Source organism: Harpia harpyja, chromosome 5 (genome assembly GCF_026419915.1).
Source record: "Harpia harpyja isolate bHarHar1 chromosome 5, bHarHar1 primary haplotype, whole genome shotgun sequence".
Classification (NCBI taxonomy): Eukaryota; Metazoa; Chordata; class Aves; order Accipitriformes; family Accipitridae; genus Harpia; species Harpia harpyja.
Genome location: NC_068944.1, coordinates 56,397,834 through 56,417,323, shown reverse-complemented (window position 1 = coordinate 56,417,323; position 19,490 = coordinate 56,397,834). Strand labels below are relative to the sequence as shown.

General features: G+C 40.4%; 1 protein-coding gene across 4 annotated transcripts in view; it reads right to left on the bottom strand.

The window, feature by feature from the left end:
* GRHL2 (grainyhead like transcription factor 2) overlaps positions 1-19,490 on the bottom strand; it is a 70,799-nt gene that overhangs the window by 36,324 nt on the left and 14,985 nt on the right. For 3 of the 4 annotated variants that reach the window (XM_052788183.1, XM_052788181.1, XM_052788184.1), the window contains exons 3-8: positions 17,694-17,761; positions 15,742-16,126; positions 12,529-12,581; positions 8,851-9,007; positions 6,238-6,349; positions 740-834 (exon numbers count right to left, since the gene is read on the bottom strand). In XM_052788183.1, the coding sequence (XP_052644143.1) occupies positions 740-834; positions 6,238-6,349; positions 8,851-9,007; positions 12,529-12,581; positions 15,742-16,126; positions 17,694-17,761 (870 nt within the window). The remainder of the gene's footprint in view (positions 1-739; positions 835-6,237; positions 6,350-8,850; positions 9,008-12,528; positions 12,582-15,741; positions 16,127-17,693; positions 17,762-19,490) is intronic. The other variant, XM_052788182.1, reaches the window with a different exon arrangement.

Sequence of the window (19,490 nt, the reverse complement as noted above, 5' to 3'; positions counted from 1 at the left end):
ACTTGTTAAGCTGCACTGCTGTCCTGGTTTATAGGTCCACTGTAGCAGTCACATCCCCAAATGCAAAACCCCATGTTTGAGAGTACTTGACTGTTAAAAAAAAAAACCAACAACAAAAAAAAACCAACCAAGAAAGGAAAGAAAGAAAGAATGAATGCATCACACCTCAAAAACAGTCCTCAAAAATACATTCATTCCCAATTGCAAGGACAGTCTGTGTAACACTATAAAAAATAATGGCACCAACACAAGGGAAGGCATAGTCTACTTTACAGAATATTGATTATTGGAGATGTTAATAATGTAGAAAGGAAGCTGATAATTTAGAGAAAGAAAACATTCATCTTGTGTCCTACACTGACTTTGCAAGTAGGAAAAAAAACTTTTACTGTTTCTCAGGCTGGGCATATTTTAAATGGAGCATCACTGAGAGGCCACAACTAAGAAATTACACTGTGAGAGCCCTGCAGGCTTTCCTCAGAAGTACATCTCTCTTTGTCAGTGATACAGGTGTGAATGCAATATCATCCCAACAGCTGTTACATACCATCTTGCCTTTTACAGATGGCCAGAATCCCTGGGGTCAGTGAAAGACCACAGTTTGCCTGGCTTTGCAGAGACTGAGCTCTCTCACCTCCACCTAGCCTTCTTCTTATTTGTTAAAAAGGAGAGAAGTGGAACAGTGACTAAGGATGGATGGTACTTATAAAGGGATACCATCTGCACAGCTTTTCCTCACCTTTGCCTCCTCATTGACATCCCAAGTAAAGGACACAGCATTGAATGCGATTTCTTCAATATTCCCAATGGTATTAAAACTCTCCTTGTAATCAGCTGTAAGAAATAACAAACAAAAGACTCATGAAAAAGGTTTGAATTTTCTCCTTTACAATTCGTAATACATCTTTGCTTTTTCAGCTGGGTTCTCTAATGCATCAAAACTACCTCTTGTATTGTTTATGTTGAATTATTAATAAGCTTAATTGCAAAGAGGTAATATACTGCAACTTGAGTCTTATGCATAGTACATCACTAGCAAATGTTCTTGCAAATTAATGCTTGCTCTCAAAAAGGAATCAGTGTGACTGTAGTGGGAATGAGCGGGTGTATTCATTAGCTTGGCCAAAGAATGGCCAAAACTGGAAAATTAACTAAAAGCTATTGAAACATAAATAAATGACATTATGGTAAATCCTAAAGAAGCTTTCTAAAAACCTAAGAGCTATCATTGGAGGAAATAATCAGTAGTGTACATTCCTTGCCCAGCTGTTTCAACTTTCCCAGGAATTACTGCACTGGATGCTGGATCTCTATTAAAAAAAACAAACCAAAACCAAACCCAGCAAAAAAACCACAGAACAAAGAACCAAAAACACAAAGATCCTTTCTTCAAAGTGTGTATGATACTAAAATAGCAAACAAACAAACAAACATAAAGTATTTTTAAATTGTCTGACTACAAAATCTGCACCCTCTTCTCACTTCTTTCCAAAGGGCTGTTAATACTATCAGTAAACTAGCATTTCAGAAGGAATGCAAAGCAAGAGGGAGGAAGTCTAAATTTCAAAGATGACCCAGCCCCCAGTCCCCACCATCCCCCCCCCAAAAAAACAGTAAGGGCAAGCCATGTAAGACAGACAACTTTCAGGTCTTCTTTATAATTGAAGAGAGGAACAAGCCCAGTTTTTCTCTCCCTTTGCCAGCCAGATTAACACAGTTTCTTCTTTTTGATGACAGATTAAGAGAAAGACCAGGCTTGTAACGAGGTAATATCTGCTTGATTAAAGGAACTTCCAAATTCTTTACGCAAATGCATCAACTCTCTCTGGGACATATACATTTCCGTAGAATCCCTCCAGGGCTGTAATGGCTGTAATTGGACTCAGTGCCAGAGGGCTGAGATTACGTCATGCAGCAATCTTGATCTAAATATGCCCAAATCTGCGCTTCAGAAGCATGCTGATTCTTAGCTTTGTAATCACTTACAGAAAAAGGATGGGTTTGTATTCTATAAATAAGACCCTCAAATGGTTTCAATATTCATTTCCTTTGCCCTTCTGAAAACAAACTATTGGTCCAAAAAAAATAATTTATAGGTAATAATTGTTTTAAAATAATTTATAACAAAACCAATGCTGTAAGGAGATTTATTTAACATTTGAGATGTGCAATCAGTATACTTTTCTCTCATCTGAAATGCAGGGATATTGGCATTTCACTGGGAAAGTGAAACTGTGTGCCTGGGATACATGAATGACTTTGGATACAGTAAAAATTGATTGTTCTGACCATAGGAACAGCACAAGATATTTGGTGATGTGAATATGGTGTTTGAGAGGGCTGGCAGGCTTTTCATTCCTGTCATGAACTCAGATCTCCTTTCTAACTGTAGTCATTGGCTTCACTATCTAAATTCAGTGTGGGAATGCAAATGAGAAGAATTAGAAGACACAGAAGTAGTTTAATATGCATGTGCACACATCCACCCACCCCTTAAATTTATGATTCACCAGAAAGTGCAACTGACTGCTGCATATGGGCGTGCTGTGTAGGTGCACTTTGGAAAGATATGAACAAGATGTCTTGTAAAGACACATGTTTTCTCCCAAAAGACTGTCAGAACTTTGTATCCCACCAACCCTTCCCTTCCCCCAACACATGCCTCAGCTTCCGTAATTGCCGTACACAAATCTCATGGAATGTCTATGTGACATGCTGTTTAAAAGCAGAAGTACATCCTATTCCCCTCAATTTACAGATAATTAAAGAAGGATCCTCAGTTGATTAAGAAAGCATTTACATCCAAGGGTATTTGAAAGTTGTTAGTGTGACTACTATTTTTCCTCTTCTCCTGCTGTGAGTTACCAGAAATAGAAAATTAGAGTTCTTCGATACGCAAGAAAATGGCTCTATAGGAATTATTTCCTCTTTTGTTGGGTAAACTGCATATTAAACAATGGCAAATTTCAACACTAAACACTAGTCATTTGCATGCATTACATATTATTGTAGTGGGTTTTGTATTGTGCACATAAATAATACAAACTATCCTGCAAAAAACATATGGGCAAGACTCTGGTGCACAAATAAGCCCAATCTAAAGCTTCCACACCCACTCTTTATGTCCATGTTTGAACCTGTTCCAGTATTTGTCAAATTATGGTACTGATTCTAAATAATCAATATTTGCTGCAATCTAGTATTGTATTCTTTATTTGACAATATTTTAAAAGAAAAAGCTAGTGATCCAATGTCACAGCACAGCATTGTGGAAAAGTCAGCTTTTTTTTTCCTCACTCCTGCTAAAAACAGTGAAAGTGACTCCCTCCTTCTTCAGAAAAATCTATAACAGCACATAGCCTAAATTCTGGAAAACACCTTTCCTTCTTGCTTAATAAGTGTCAAGTCCTCGAGTTTATTCCTGAAGCACTGAGGACTTGCTTACATATAAGTACATGCTTGTCCTATTAATATCAATACATCTTCAGACCCAGTACTGCATCTAATGCATTCAACCATCCTTCCTCCCAGGAGGTTCACCAGCCAGTACACAAAACAAATTAAAGCAGTGACCCCTGCATGTCTGGAGTGCAGCAACAAGTCACTCTATTTCCTCTGACCTCCAGAATATAACTGCAGGCCAGAAGGCAGGCAGACAGACCCGTGCCACCAGGGAAAGCAGCACAAGCAGAGTAGTCACCCCTATGTGAGGGCTGAATAACTGGACCCCAGAATTGGAACATCCCAAATTCATTTGATTCTCTGCCTGCTGTGGACCAAGTCATGCTCTAGATTAAAAGTGCATTCATAAACAATTCAAAAGGTTTCACGGATGTTAAACATATGCTACAAACATTAACGTAAAATAATATTAATCATCATAAACATCTATGGAACAGGTTACACAGATTTATGGCTATTCACAGATAGTTTTAGAGGAGCCTAATACATCATTAACCCTCTAAATAGTGTTGATAATTGGGAGTGAAATCCAAAATAAAAGTGGGGCTACCAGCAGATTGGCAGACCATGCCCTGAAGATGGGACAAATCTGATACACAACCCTGTCCTTGGCAAGCTTCTCTCACCGCCTGTTTAAATGGTTCTCCATGGTGTATCCTGGCATTTGCTAACCTCCCTCATAGACATCTAATTCTCTCTGTTAACTACATGGGACCTGGATGCTAATTCAGCATTCCTTTACAGGAGCCCTTCAAGTATGTGAATTTTTAATGTAAAGGGAAATCTTCATAGAGCTACACAATAATTTAGCTTGGAAGGGACCCCTGGAGGTTATCTGGTTCAACTCCTACCCTACTCCTACTCAAAGCAGGGCCAACTTCAAATTTAGATGAAGTTGCTCAGTTAGATCATCTGATGATAAAACTGGAAGACTTTGCTAAATGCAGCTTGATGCTTGTATGGGAAATGTAGCTGGGAGCCATTCTGCCGTAATAAGCCCAATATCCACAATGTAAGTCCCAAAGAAAATGAAATGTACTTCAGAACTATGGTACTTGGTAAGAGCTAAGGCCGTATTTCAGCTGTTCTCAAGAAAACACTACTGAGCAACATCTAGGTCTTTCTTCTGAAAACACTAAGGTGAACTGTGCCTTTACAGTTCTTACATCTGACAGGGAGTGCTATATCAGTAAGTCTTACTACACCAGGCTTTGCTCATGTTTGCAGTCCAAATAAAAAATACACGCCAGAGTGCCTCAAAAGTCAGCACAGACCTATTTAATCTCAAACTAATGGAAACACAAAAGACATTCACTTTAACACAGATAAATACACAGCTCATGCACAGCACTTGTTTTGCAGAGCGCCATTTTACAGAATATGCATCATAAGCTGACTCGTTCGGGTAAGGGGACTGAAATGTGCCAGTACACCACAAGTGCGGTGGAGTTGGAGGGTGTTGGCACTGCAATGGAACAAGCTCCTCAGCACATACCTTCGAAGGCATGAGCGTTAGCACTGCAAGCTTGTAGGGACTAGCACAAAAAAACAGGCAGCCTTCAGAAATAGCTGTGATGTTGCATACTTGCTCTTCTAACGTGTCATGATAGGAGTCATTTGGTCTGGGGTGGAGGTTTTACTGCCTTAACTACCCCAAAGGCCAAAAAAAAAAAAGAAGCTGGGGAAACAGTTCAGTCAGAGCTATCAGGATAAGACAAGAGGCAGAGAGGAGATTCAGAAAGAGCTGCTTTGACCAAATACACTTGACTTTAACTAATGCTGGCCTCAGTGGAGGCTGCAGCATTTGAAAGTCAAAAGGCACGAGTAAGACCACTTAGGAACCGATTCCCTGATCACCCTGTTCAATCACCCCTGAAGTCTTGCAGTGCTCTCTCCAAGTAACCCTGCTTTTTTTTCTCCCTTCTCTCTGCCCCCTCTCATTCCTGCCATTCAATGGTTTGGTTCCCTCAGGCGGTCAAAACAAGATAGACTTTGTCTGCTTTGGTCTCGCCGACTCCTTTGACTGGAATCTGCTGCAGATGGCTGCATGTGTAAACTGCACGTGGGAGGGGAGAAGCGCTTGATGTCTAGACACTCCCACAGATTTCAACTTCAGGCTCCTTGGCAGCAGGTACGTGTTCTTCCTCCGCTAAAATCTCCCAAGCATGTGGATAGGGCAGTTGTGGCTGAAATGGGCTTGTAAATACCTTAGATGGGATGAACGGTAAACAGGTCTCTCAGGATAGCACACCAGAGCTCACTTCTCCCTCACTTCTCTCTGACACCGAGAAGACTCAAAAACTGGGGGCGCAGGAGTCCTGTGCGCTCCTTTGCAGTCACCATAATGATGGCATCTTCACTCTCAGGCTGCACTTACACATCAGATCAGCTAACATAACTGTTATGTGGGCTGCTACTGTTACTGGATCAAAGAGTGGATCAGCCTTTGAAAAAACTAAAGGAAACGAACACTCTACCACTCCTGAGGAGGTGCAGACCTCGACTTCCCAGCAGCAGAAGGTGGAACACCATTAAGTACGCATGCAAGGGGCAGCTCTTCTTTGTGACTACTGAGGACCATTCCTTCTGCATGATCTCCGTCATGCTTCATAGACCCCATAGCCCAGTCCTAGCAGGGATGAGCCATTGCTAAAAACTGTGGTACAAGCCTTGCGGCCATTGCCAATGTATCCCACCACGTCCCTATGCAAGGTACCAGAGATTTCCACATTCTGCAATCTTCCCTGAAACATTTGGAGATCCTCTTACACTCACCGATGTCGAGGACCCTCTGCTTAGCTGTGTGCTGCCGAGAATGCCAGTATTTCCAGTATTTCAGCTGTTCATCTCTGTTTTTATCCTCACTGAAAACAACCATGACCACGCTCTAAGAAAATCAACAGAATTTGCATTAGTTAACATGTAATTAACAGTCAGAAACACAAAAATTAAAATCTCCCATATGCCTCTAATGCTGATCCAGTCACCACCCTCCCCCAGTACTTGGGTTGCAGAAGATGGCTGTTTTTTATTCCAGTCCAATATTGCAATGCATTTAAAATCTCAGGGCAGAAAAAAAGTAGTTCTAAATAATGCAGGGCCTGGGATTATATTCTTGATAGTCCATACAAAATTTAATCATATTCTTAGATTTAAGAAGTCTAAGTTGGCTTAAGTAAAAAGTGGTCATTTCAAAATCAGAGGATCCCCAATTCCAATACTGATCCAAGTCCAGTCCAAGTGTTGGAGTTCAGATTCCTTGTCACTCTGGAAGACGACATTACACTGTAAAGGGATATGTTGTTACGAAGCTTAGGCTCACTGGCTAAAGGCAGGACGTTTTCAGTTTTAGCGTACATAGTCCAGATACCCTTCTCAGGAGCAGGACTCTTGCATACGTGTATTTAATGACAAACTCAGTGTGACTATTTACTGTGATTTGCTGAGCTTTTCAGTTCAAGTTCTGAATTCCCTTTGTTAAACTATGTGATTCAAAGGAAACACATTGAAACTTTATGCAAAACTTCACATAAGTAACAAAGGCTTTTTAAAAAAGGCCTGCTGTAGGCAAGCAAAACAAAAACACAAAACAATGAAAAATGCTCATACTAGGTAAACTGAAGTGAAAAGAAATCAAAGAGGAAAAAAAAATCACTTTTAAATATCCTCTTTTGTTTCCATTCTTTCTTTAACCCTGAGTCACCAAGCTCATAAAACACCAACAAGCTGTTTCAGAAGCCGAGGAGCTGGATCACGACTGATTCATGTTCACCACCATAACCCTTCACATGCTCTCTGACCTCCTCCGTTCCACTTATAAAAGCCGAACGTCGTCACTGCTTCTTCCATGTCTAGCTACTGCATTGAGCACAAGGCAGTACACGCTGTGGATGAGTCCTGAGTTATGCATATGCATACTGGCTGGCCGTCAGGTATGTGCTAGCTGACCAGCTGATGCACTAACCAGACCTGGCAGCGCAGACTGTAGCTTTTCCACCAAGGACAGCATTAATCTTTTTCCTCTATGAAGCATTTACATGGAACTTGTAGAGGTTTAATACCTTCAAAACCTCTTGCCCCTGTCAGATTTGGATGGAATTGGCAGTAAATTCAACAGTCATTTGGCTGGGGGCCTGGCAAACAGAACACGATCATGAAGGTTGCATTTGGTTTCACAATCTTCTGTAAACTGTAGGTCCTCCAAAAGAAATTGTCTCATCTCTCCTTTACAATGTCCACCCTTCTGCTGCCACAGCTTCAAAACTCATTTGGCTGTGCAGTGAATCAGACTTAGGAGGACTGGTTTTCAGCCAGACCAGTGAGCTCCTGACTCCTGTTTCAGCTGTATAAGTGCTAGAGCTGGCAACACAAAGGGGGAAGGAACGGGTGGGTGACAGGGAGAGAGACTTTTCAGCAGCATAGAAGTCTTACATCAGCTTCAGCCAACAACAAAACACCATCATCAGTCATGTCCTTAGGAAACCAGGCTAAAAATTAACTGCGTTCAGGTTTACAAATCATTGCCTCTCTTTCTGAAGAGTCTCCCTAAACTTCATGTATGATAGAAACATATAGTTGTTGTCTGCTTCACTGCTCATGTTGACTTTCATTGGTTCCTACGACTAAAGTCACTATGTTTTTAGAGTACATTTATTTGGATGGAAACTCTTCTGCAGCCTCATACATATGCAGCCCTTCCAGCTTCAGGGTGAAATTTGCAGGGCAGCAACTTTGAGGCTTGTTGTTCATTCCAAGGTCACTGGGTTAGGATTTGCTTACTCAAAAACGTTACCAGGCAAATCAGGAGGCCTGTTCACCAGGCAGATGTTGCTGAATACCCAAGCTCAAGTTCTACCCATGGAATCTAAGATGGAAATCATCTGTTTGGTCATACTTCTGGGTGAATATCAAGTGAAAGCTCACACTTACATGATGCGAGTGGTTTAAAATTTATGCCACAAAGTATGGCTTCAACTCTTCACATTTTATCTGAAATGCACTAGAAAGCAGCCCCTGAAGTGCAAGAGTGAGTGAAATGGACTTACATAGTAGATGTAGCAGTCCTCTGATTTTTTTCTTTAATTATGGCAATGATAAGTTCACCAACGTCAAGTGCAATATCTGTGCAATTACCATTCTGCCAAACCATAAACTGCAGCAGATACGTACATAATTAACTTGTAAGATGACACTTCAAAAAAAATGGACCCAGAAATATTTGAGACCACCATCATTATTACTCTCCCACCTTTACACCTTTACATTGGGCATAACAGTAAGCTTGCTCTGTCCTCTCTCACAAGAAGAAAAATAATTAAAAACCAACCAACCACAACTACATTTATCTGCAGAACTCCTTTCCCCTCTAGGAAAGAAATTGGACTATACCCTGACTTTGCTGATGGGATGCCGGAAACATTTGTTGTCACCCGTCTCGCTCAGGGTGATGGCGTAGAACTGTCCTTTGTTCAAGTAGGTCATGGGCCCCTCCCCTTGCTTTTGACGCAGAGATTTGGTAGCTTCTAGCGTATACTGAAAAGTGCTGCTGAAAAGACAGGGAGAAAAACACCAACAAAATCCATATCACTTTCTCCTTTTCTCTTTGTCCCCATTTATTATGTATTTCATGCATTGTATAAGCAAGGCATAAGACACTAATAATAAAATTCCAGGAAAACATCACACAGGTATTTAAAAATGCATTTTCTTTTTTCAAGTTCATCAGATCTGACAATCAAGCATAAAACTATCTGGACTGTAAGTCTCTTGCATCAAAGGCTACATCTCTACTTTCTCTGAAAAGAACCATCATGAAGTACAGGACTATGTACCCCACAGTGAGAGTGTCAAATACCAGGGGGGAATTCAGTATGATTTGCAGGAAATCAGCTACCTCCACAGATATTTAAACTTAGAAGTGTCACAGAAAGAGAAATAAAAAAAAAAAAAAAACAAAAACAAAACCAAAAAAAGCTGAAACTCAGAATAAAACTGGTTGCAAAAGATGGACACAGACTGGAAAGTCCAACTGCTACTTTCAGCACGCTGGAGAAAAGGAATACAAGCAGAAGGGACAGTAGGTTCATTTGTTTAAAGACAACATGCAGCCAAGGTTTTTACAAGCCTTCTTTTCAAAATTAATCAGACAGAATGAAGTACCTACATTTAGTTGTATCTGCAATCGAGTAACCTCCCTTTAGAAAAAGACAAGAATTAGAGAAAAAGATAGTTTGCTCTTGTGTTGGAAGTTAGATTTTAGAAAACACCCTCCCCTTCACAGGAGAACTTTCCACCTTTAAAGCAGTTCTTAAACCATGAAAAGTTAAAGCTCCATTAACTAGTGAACTGTTAGCCGAACACAGTTCTCGCAGATCCTCTTCCAGCTGCCTCCTCCAACAACGGACTTGAACAATAATCCAATAAAAATATGCCTGCAGCTCCTCACATTCTCTTAAATGAAAAATAATGTTAACCTTGCAGAATAAACCTTCTCGTCAAACTGCATTTGGTCACCACAGGAAGCTTAATGCAAGGAGTCACTTGCAGGATGTCCTCACAAATTGGAGATACAGGGGAAGCATTTTCACAAAGGTCCTAATTCAGCTAAGTATTCAAGCAGTGCTGAATTAGGACCAAAAGAACAAATATGTTGGTCCAAAACACCAGTTGTACCCTAAAATTTCTAGTTCAAGCAAATACTCTGGATCATCATAACACTGCCATAGCAATATGGAAATAAGGGGAAGACAAAAACATTTTTAACTATCCAATGGGGAAAAAAAAAAAAATCACTAAAATGCATGAATAATAATAACATTTAAATCCCCACTTGAAAAGAAGGTAGAAGAAAAAAAATAACCTGATCCACTGTCTTTCCATCCAAAGGAAGAAGTTTCAGACAGTTGAGTACCAATTATTTAGCTTAGTATCAATCATTCAGTCAAATGAAGACAATTTCTAAGTGTTTCTTCGCTTATAAATGGAAATCCAATCATTTTTCTAGTTGCTTAAAAGTTACAAATCAAAGCAAAACTAAGGTAAAAAGCAAACACTAACCTATACCTATCCAAACCACGGATGGCAGTACCAGCACCTCCCAACAACACAGTTGCTGCCGACACGAAGGCTCTCGAGCGCAGTGGGAAGGCGGCATGAAGGGGACTGTGATCCCCTCCGCTGATGCCCACCATGGTGTGCACTGCTGTAGTCCCTCTGTCCTCTGTGCAAGGGGAACAGAGGCTCTGTTGACACTGGCAAGCTGTACGCCCCTGTCCGAGCGGACTGGAAGAGCAAGAACCACCGGTGCTGCAGACCTAGCACCCATCCTGCTATATATGCTTGTCCTATGGATTGACTGCCCATCATTAGTGGTGGGGGCACATCCTCTGGCTTAGTGTCACACGAAGGGACTGCAGGTTGCACGCTGCAAGACTGCTGTGTGACACATACCAAAGCACACTGAGTGCCCTGGGAGATGCACCTCAAAACCTCCCACCAGACAGAAACCCTAACGAGGATGTGTGCTGAGAAGGGCTTAGGATGAATCAAAGTCAGACACACAGTGTCTTAACAGAGCTGCCTCCAGTCTGCCACGGTCTGGTCTTCTGTTTCCTGGCATTCTGTATGTTTCAGAAAGACATCAAAAAATGTAAATCCCAGACACACTGCACCTGGCCAATTTTGCAGTCTCTGTGTGGTACCACCTGGGAATTTTCTTCTTGATCCCAGCTGGCAATCAAAGTGTGCCCTATAGCAGGAGGATTACTATTACCCTTAAAACTTATTGCAGTCACTCAAATGATTATACTATTCTGAATCTCACCAGGAGTCTTAACTAAAGCCCTGTGTAGTCATTAAGGGATCTTCTATCAGGCTTCAAATTACTTTCATATTCACCGCTTCTTTTTTTCAATCTGAAGTTTTCATTTCTGAGCACCTATCACTTCCAGGTAACTCCCAGGAAAGATGTATTTCATTTTTCTTAGTGTGCATTTGAAGGTTTTGTTCTAACATGGACCTGGGCCATGGTACGAAAGAATGTTTGAGAATTCTTAACAATACTGATGATTCAGGATTCAATTTTATAAATATCCGGAGTAGCAAGTGAGCAGTCTTTGCTAAATATGTTTCATATATACTGCCTATATAATGACTCACTTCAGAGCTCACTGCAGTTAATGATTGTTTTAATATTCCTCAGAAAAAAGATCAAGCTGTAAGGAACCTCCACTACAGGAGCAGTCATATGCCTACTCCAGGAAAAATATGTAGGCATGTTCCTGTTTCCAAAGTGAGAGTAATCTCTCAGATACAGACAGAGCTATTCACAAGCATGAAATGAAGCGTCAGCTTATGAACTTTACTGATCATAGTCCTTATTAGTTGAAGTGACTCTGCAGTGTTTGCCCATTCTACGCATGCATTTTTCTGTGCTTAGGGAGGACACTATTAATTTTAAACTTCAATTTTTGAAACATTCTAAAAAACTTTTTGGGATTCTTAGCGTTTTTTACATGGTTTGTAATAGATACTTCGTTTGTATTATTTTATAGGTAAACATGAAGTACCACAACAAGCAGTGTAAAAAGACAGACAGTTTCCCAGAAAACGTGCCAGGAGCAACTAGAAAACAGAAGGCAAAAATGAAGATGGGAATTCCATAAGGTTGGTGGAGCCAGTTCAACCATCCTGGACATCTGACTTGTGCACCCTGCCATCCTGAAAGGTGGAGAAGATTTTTCCATGACCTGGCTGTCAAAGCTGTGCTCTGCTACCTGTGGGACCTCTCTTAACAGTTTTAATCTCGCATATCTCCGGGGGGGCTTCAGAGGAGTTACTAAGTTAAAACAATGCTGAGGGAAGATAACTGATGAGCATATAAACTGGTCAGATATGAAAGCTAACATGCGCAGGAGACGAAGGGGAGAGTGATGCTGGGAAGCATCAAGGGAGCCCTGTAGGTGCCCCAGGGTGATGAAAGAGAGGGTGGGAAGTGGAAACAGGCAGCCTCTCCTCTGTACATTCCTACGTGATGCCAGTCAACACATTTCAAAGCTTATGCCATACCTTGTTTGTTCATAAATATATTCTTCAGCCCCCACTGACACACTGCGATACTTCTGAAAAATAAAAACAACAATTAAATATAGTTTGATACAATCAAAATGCAAATGCCAACAGAAGTAGAATTATGTTTGTTTAAGGACCCCTCACTTTTTGTTTTGTTTTGCTTCACTTAAAAATATGCGTGGTCAGCTGTCCTTAAGGCCTACAATGAAATGCTGACAAAAAATTAGATTGCTGTACTGCTTATTTTGAACAGGAGCGGTGACACAGACCAAGAAAGTATTTTACCTTCAATGCAAGATTCTGTTTGAGCAAAACACACTTTACCAGATGAAAGGAGACCTACAGTGACTCTTTAAAAAATGAAAACTCATCTATTAAAAAAAAAAAAAAATTACATCGAGGTAGAATTCTGAAAAAAATGAAATCTTTTTGCACAGACTAAGCAAGGATTTGTACTCTGTCTCCCTGAGCAAACAAGCCCATTCATACTGTACTATGTAAGCCTTGCTGCTTCTTCTTGCCTTGCCTTTTGCCTGAAACATGTTTTTGCTGATGTCTCTTTGATTCACTGATGCATCACTACATTTAATCTCCAGGATTTCTTTTGTGATCACCAGTCAGCAATTAAAAGATGTTTTGTTTCCAGAAGTGTCAATTCGGGCAATTTTGAAAACAGTTTTTAATTTTACTTTATGCACAGTTGTGCCACAACAAATATTCAGTTAAGTGCAAAGGTATTACCTATTGCTTAGGAATATTTCCTGAAGATCAAAAGTCAAGGACCCACAAGTAGAATAGATAAGCTAAATACCTAAGAAATCCAACATCTGAGGGGTATTACAATAGAGATGGTCTCATATTGACATGCAAGTCACATTTTACATAAAGGCTAGAGGTCGACATTGTCAAAACATTCAATTTACTTACCTATCCTTGAAAATTTTGTCTATACTATAAAGGACTAATAAATTAATCACAGCTAAGTAAGAATATGAAAGAGATGAGAAAGGTATATTTATATAATTGTTAAGATTGTATCCAAAGAACATAGCAAGTGATTGACTGAAGTGTCTATTACCACAGGGATCTATAAAAACTCAGCACTCCTCCAGTATAACAGAACTATGTCACTCAAGAAACATTCTGAAACAATTTCTAATTACATATTCATAACGTGTTTAAAAATTGAGCAGGTATCAGAGCAAATCTACTGCAGCCAAACCCAGCCATTCTCACCAACTGAATAGGAAAACTAGTAAGAACAACTGTATCCCTACTTCAAACACTAATTTAGCACAAGTTCCTCTTTTGGTATGTTTTGACATTTTACCTTATGCTCTCCTCACACCTGCTTCACACTGCTGTCCCTACGCAACAGCACGTGGCTGGAGAAGCAGTCACAGTGCCACAGGGGCGAAGCACACCCTGGGATTTGGGTAGTGGAGAAAAAACAAAGGGACAGGCTAAGTGTTGAGTGAGGCTGCAGCAGGGTCGGAAAGCTCTTCCTGCTCCCGTGCCACACGCACGTGAGCGTTTGGGGCTGGAAGGCCACTAACAGTGGCACGCACTTCACCTAGGTCACAGACAGGGACCTAGTTGCAGTTGTTCAGTCTCCCTATACAGTTACTAGGGGAGGTGAAGATGGAGAGGAATGAGCGCACCTGGCAAACCATTCCACCCACTTTTGGCAATCGGATTTGACCTGCTGCTTTCTCCACAGACTGCAGAGAAAGCCGAAATGACAAGTATCATACCCTGTTATTAACAAATCATTTTAAAAACATGTAACAAAGTATTACCATTGTAACAAAATTACTGTAACATGGAGTTTGGGATGCAAGGCCACCGTATGGACGTAAAATCCCTTTCTACCTCCAAGTTAAACAACTTTGCACATTCAACAGCACTTTGCACAGCGCAGACTGACTGACTGGGGAGCTCTCAACAGCGCGTCCCAGAACAAACCAGCGTAATGGAATCACTCAGCTACAGCACCCCAGGGAAAGCCATGGGTATGGTACCACTGGACTCCCATAAAAAGCCATTTACCGGTAACAATAAAAAATAGCTGAAATGTGATTTGATAATGCAGAGCAGTGTTTCTAATCCAAGGTTTGATCTTACTGATTTTAAAATGGCAAGCTAGATTTCTTCATTAATTATTCATTTAGTTGATCTAAATGCGTTCTACAGCTGAAAATGGATTTCACCTCCAGGCGTCCTGATATATGATGCTTGCGTGGAAACAATTTACTTTTTTATACTACTCATACACAAACACACAGTAAATTTCTTATATATTCAGAGTAATACAGCCTTAATATAGCTTGCCTTGTACTTTTGTTACATTTACAAATTCGTAGAGTTGGAGGAGAAAAATCCAAGGAGAGTTTTACCACCTAATATCTCTAATTATTTGCAGAGGTACTATCAGCTTTAAATAATTTTTACCTTTCTACATTTCTGGCTTGTTTGTAGTATTCTGCAGCAGGCAAAAGCAGCCAGAGGGTACTCACCATATTAAAGCTGACTGTATGATTACTTTGCCGCAGCATAACTGTAAAATGGTTACAAGGTAGCTCCTTGTCTCTCTTCTCCTCCTCATTCCCCTACATATACATGCACCCGAGTCTTTCCCTGCCTGTTAACTTTTCCATTCCCCTCTAGTCACCTAATTCCACTACTTTTTCTCACTTGCCCATATTGCAGAGTAGAGCTTAGTGCAACAGACAGCTTCTGAATAAAATACTTGGGTTCACCTAGCAGCAGAGGCTGCCACTGCTCATTTGCACTTTCAGAAGACATTAAGAATTTCCCAGTTACAAAGTGGCTGCTATTTCTTACTGTTATGAATAGGTCTGAAGGTAGATCTTGCTCACAGAAAACAAATCCTTCAAAATGGCAGCTATCCTCTACTTGACACAATATCCCAGAAGACAAAAGATCAGTATCTATTATTCTCAGAGTTTCCAATAAACAACTTCAAAACTGTCTTCTGAAACGCCTCATGATGCTCCCCTGTAATCAGAGCACAGACTGACAAGACCACCACAAGGAGCAGAGATTAATTTGTTGAAACAAGCATCGCTGTTCTAATGGCTTTTGTGGACAGCTCAAATCTCCTTATCTTGTTTACCAGCTCAAATCTCTTTATCTTGTTTATAGCTTTTTATTGAGTACTTGGATGCTAATTTGAGGTGAAAAACTTACTTCTGTTCCTCCATCTTTGAAGGTGTCGCTGTACGTACTGTCAGGAGTACTGCGCTGGTCATCTTTGAGATAATTTGTGTGGGGAGCAATGCTGGACACTTCGTATGGTTCAAAGATAACCCCTCGGTGCTCCTCATTTTCTCCTCTTGCATAGTGTGCTTGTGGGGTCATAAAAACAGGGGTGAACTCCTCTGCTTTAACCACAGTCACTCCAGTCCCCGTGATGGGTGTCGAGCTCCCAGAAACGTTTGTGTTGTATTCCCTTTTGGACGACTCCAGAGGATCTTGGTTCAAGGAAAGGTTAACCGGCACCGTCTTCAGGACTTGCACACGGTTCTCTCCCCCACTTAAATTACTCTGAGCTTCCGTGGTATTAAGACAATTTCTGTGAGACAAAACCAAATATGTTATGAACTGTCTTGATAGAGTAAATCTTCTCCTTAAATAGCTTAATATTCTTAGGTGCCAGGGAAGGAGATCTTTCAACTCTGATAGGCCATTGCCATAAGAAGTAGTACATTAACAAATACTAGGCAAGACATTCTGAGGCAAGCAGAGAGGTCCAGAGCTCTTTAACACCGAGGGAAGCATAATACATTTGATTTGACCTATAACCGGTATGACTTGTTACAATAAATTCTAGGTATCCAGGGTTGCTTTTGCCTTGGCTTATAATTTGGATGCAAAATCAATCCACCAGTACAACCACCTTTAGGCACAAAATAAGCATAAAGAGTAAGGCGAGGTATGGATTACTCACAGTAGATAATTTGCATATGAAATAGGCAGAATATCAACAGCAAAATTCATACACTGATGCATGCTCATTCAGGCTGTTGACAGGCCACTACTGTTTGTGTAACTCTGGTACCAATGCTCTTCTGAAAGAGCAAGCCCAGGAATCCCATTGTATCAGAGTAGATCAGTAACTATAGTGGCTGCAAAGTAACCTCCAGCAGCATTCCCATGTCTACTCACGGTTGCTCTTGAAAGCAATCTGATTGCTGATAGTAGTTGCACTGACATAAAATTGTTAACTCACAAAACTTTTAGTAGGTGTAACACACTGCTTTGTTTTCAACCCAGGTGATAGGTTGTGAAACTACAGTTTCTCTCTTGGCTTTCTACCGCAGGCCAGTTTTGTCAATCACACTCAACTTAGGAATTTCTGTCACATTTGCAAAAGAAAAACTGTCCCTCAAAAAAAGTTTCATATTCTGTTTTGAAACAGTGAATTTATACTACTACCTATTTAAACTTTCACCTTACATAGCTAGTGGAGACCATCTAAGGCTGTTCCGAATTAGCTACATTGAAATATACCTTGTGTAGCTTCTCTCCACTGTCATTTCACATGAATATAGCTTCCTATATGTAAAAACTTAGTTCTTTCTACATAAATATACACTCTCTTGTCCACAAGTCTTAATAAAGGCAGGAGTCAGCTTCCTCTGACTCTTCAAGTCACTTTTAGCCTACAGAGGAAGGCTGAAATCTGAGGAGTGAGAAAAACATTTTGAGCGAATGCTTTTAAGAGTTACTTTATTTGCTTCTGGGCAGACCCTAAGTTATGTTAAGTAAAACTGTATAAATCAGGTTACTGAGGCCAAACTACTCACTTTTTGCTCTAGAAGAAAATTGAAAGAAAAGCAGCCAATAGCCAACTGTCAATATAATCTGATTTTACTAATCTCAGCAGCAGCAAAAACAACCAAACAAAACACAAACAAATCATGAAACTCTGCTACTTTGCAAATTGCATGTTTAATAATACTGTTCAATTTTTCTAATAAATTAAAAGTAAAAAGGAGTAAAGTTTGCTTCCCCAAACAGTCTTCATTCTTTTATCTTTTCGAAGAAAACCATAAACCCTCAGGCTATCACAGTTCCTTCAGTTCACAACTGATCAACACTGTTAGTAGCTGGGTGTATGATTTTGAATAATACTGTACCTTTTATCTTGGTCTTCTTGATTATCACTCACTTTGTTAACAGACAACAGCCTTTTATCTCTGGGAACCTGAGAACAACACCAGGCATGGGGTCAGGTAAATGCAACTGTCAGGTATTTGCAGCTTCAGACTGCTCTACTGCAACAACTAGAAAAATGTAACCATATCAGTGTTGTCTAGTTCACAGATGCCAGGAGCTGTTTTTCTTTGGGAGACTGATTGTGAACCGAAAGATAATTTCCAAAGAGAAAAAATGTAGGGATTGTTTTCTTTTCTAGTTCTTGGGCACACCAGTCTGGAGCAAAGCACTCTTCTATGCGTCCTTATCTTTGGAATATCACGCTAGGCCAAGCTATCTCAAAATCAAAGCTATATTCCCAAACACACACACACACACACTTTTCACTGAATAATAAAAGATGAGAAGGAAGACACAATGCTTTGATGAGCTCTGCATGGAGACCCTTTTAGCTCAGATGAAAAAGGGTTTTCAATTAAACCACAAGCACCAGCTAAGTCCTCCTGCTATAGAGCAGTCTGGAGGGTGCAGGACTCATACCTAGGGCAAGTTTATGGATCCTTCCCTTTCCTAGCACGGGGACAGGTCAGGGCACGCTGGCATGTCATCAGAGAACACTGACTTCTGCTTTGCTGAGCGCATCAACAGCCACGAGAAGTAAAAATCCAGTCAAATCTGGCCCCTTGACAGACTCAGAATTGACAGTAAGTGACTTAAAAGATCTGTCTTCCCACATACCGGTTTCCTGACACCAGCATAGATACGATATCACCAAGGGCAAAGTTGCTGCCATGACCGTTTTTTTTCTTTTCTTGCTGAACCAGCAATTTTGGAGCTAAAACTTATAATTTATCTTTTCCAAAAGAAGGTATACCCACTCCATCACAGCAGTTAACTCAGGGTTAAAGAGCAAGACTAGAGCTAAGAATGGGCTAAAGCTATGCATTTTATCTTTAAATACTTTAAAGAAATATCAGGAAAATATCTGAATTTAGAGGAAAAATACTACGGTGCACTACAGTAGCCAAGGTTAATATCTGCTGTACCTGCAAGACAGCAGCACAGTCAGAGAGTGCTAGCCAGAGCCTTTCCTTCTCTTAGGGACATCCTCCCTCCCTATTAAGCATCCTGCTGGTTAAAAATCCTCTTTCATATATTTTAGAAGTGGGATCCAAGCCACAGTTTGCACACGTTGATTCCCCTGTTAAGATCAGATCTTTATCCCTGAAGGAGGGTCTATGTTTAGGTAAATATCACTAGAAGAAAAAGGAGAAGGAAAAGAAAAAACCCAAACAGTTAAGTTCAAATAATTCCTATTGAGTGGAAAAAGTATTTCAAAAATATAACCCAGCATGTCAGAATAAATAAGCCAGATGATAAATAAGGGCAATTCAAGAGAGTATGGTGGACTGAAGTCCTCCTCTACATTTCCACATCACAGCATAGAGGTTTAAGTTTGGTTTTAAGTTCCTGTTTGAGAGCATCAACAAGAGTTATCCTCTTCTCCTAGTTTAAGACAGAAATAGTTATGATTGAATGCTGGAAATGGCTTTGAGAGCAACATGGCTTATTCCACCTGAAGCCAAGTCTTTTGCAACTGCCTGGAACAAGGAACAGACATGTCTCTCAGAACATCGTTTTGAGAAGGAAAAGGGCTGTTCTCCAGTTTTATTTAAAAAATCCAGCAGATTAATGACCTGCTACATACAAAGGTATTACTAAGACAGAAGCCAACACTCCAGATGTTCATACACATGCTGAATTTTACAAATCCACAT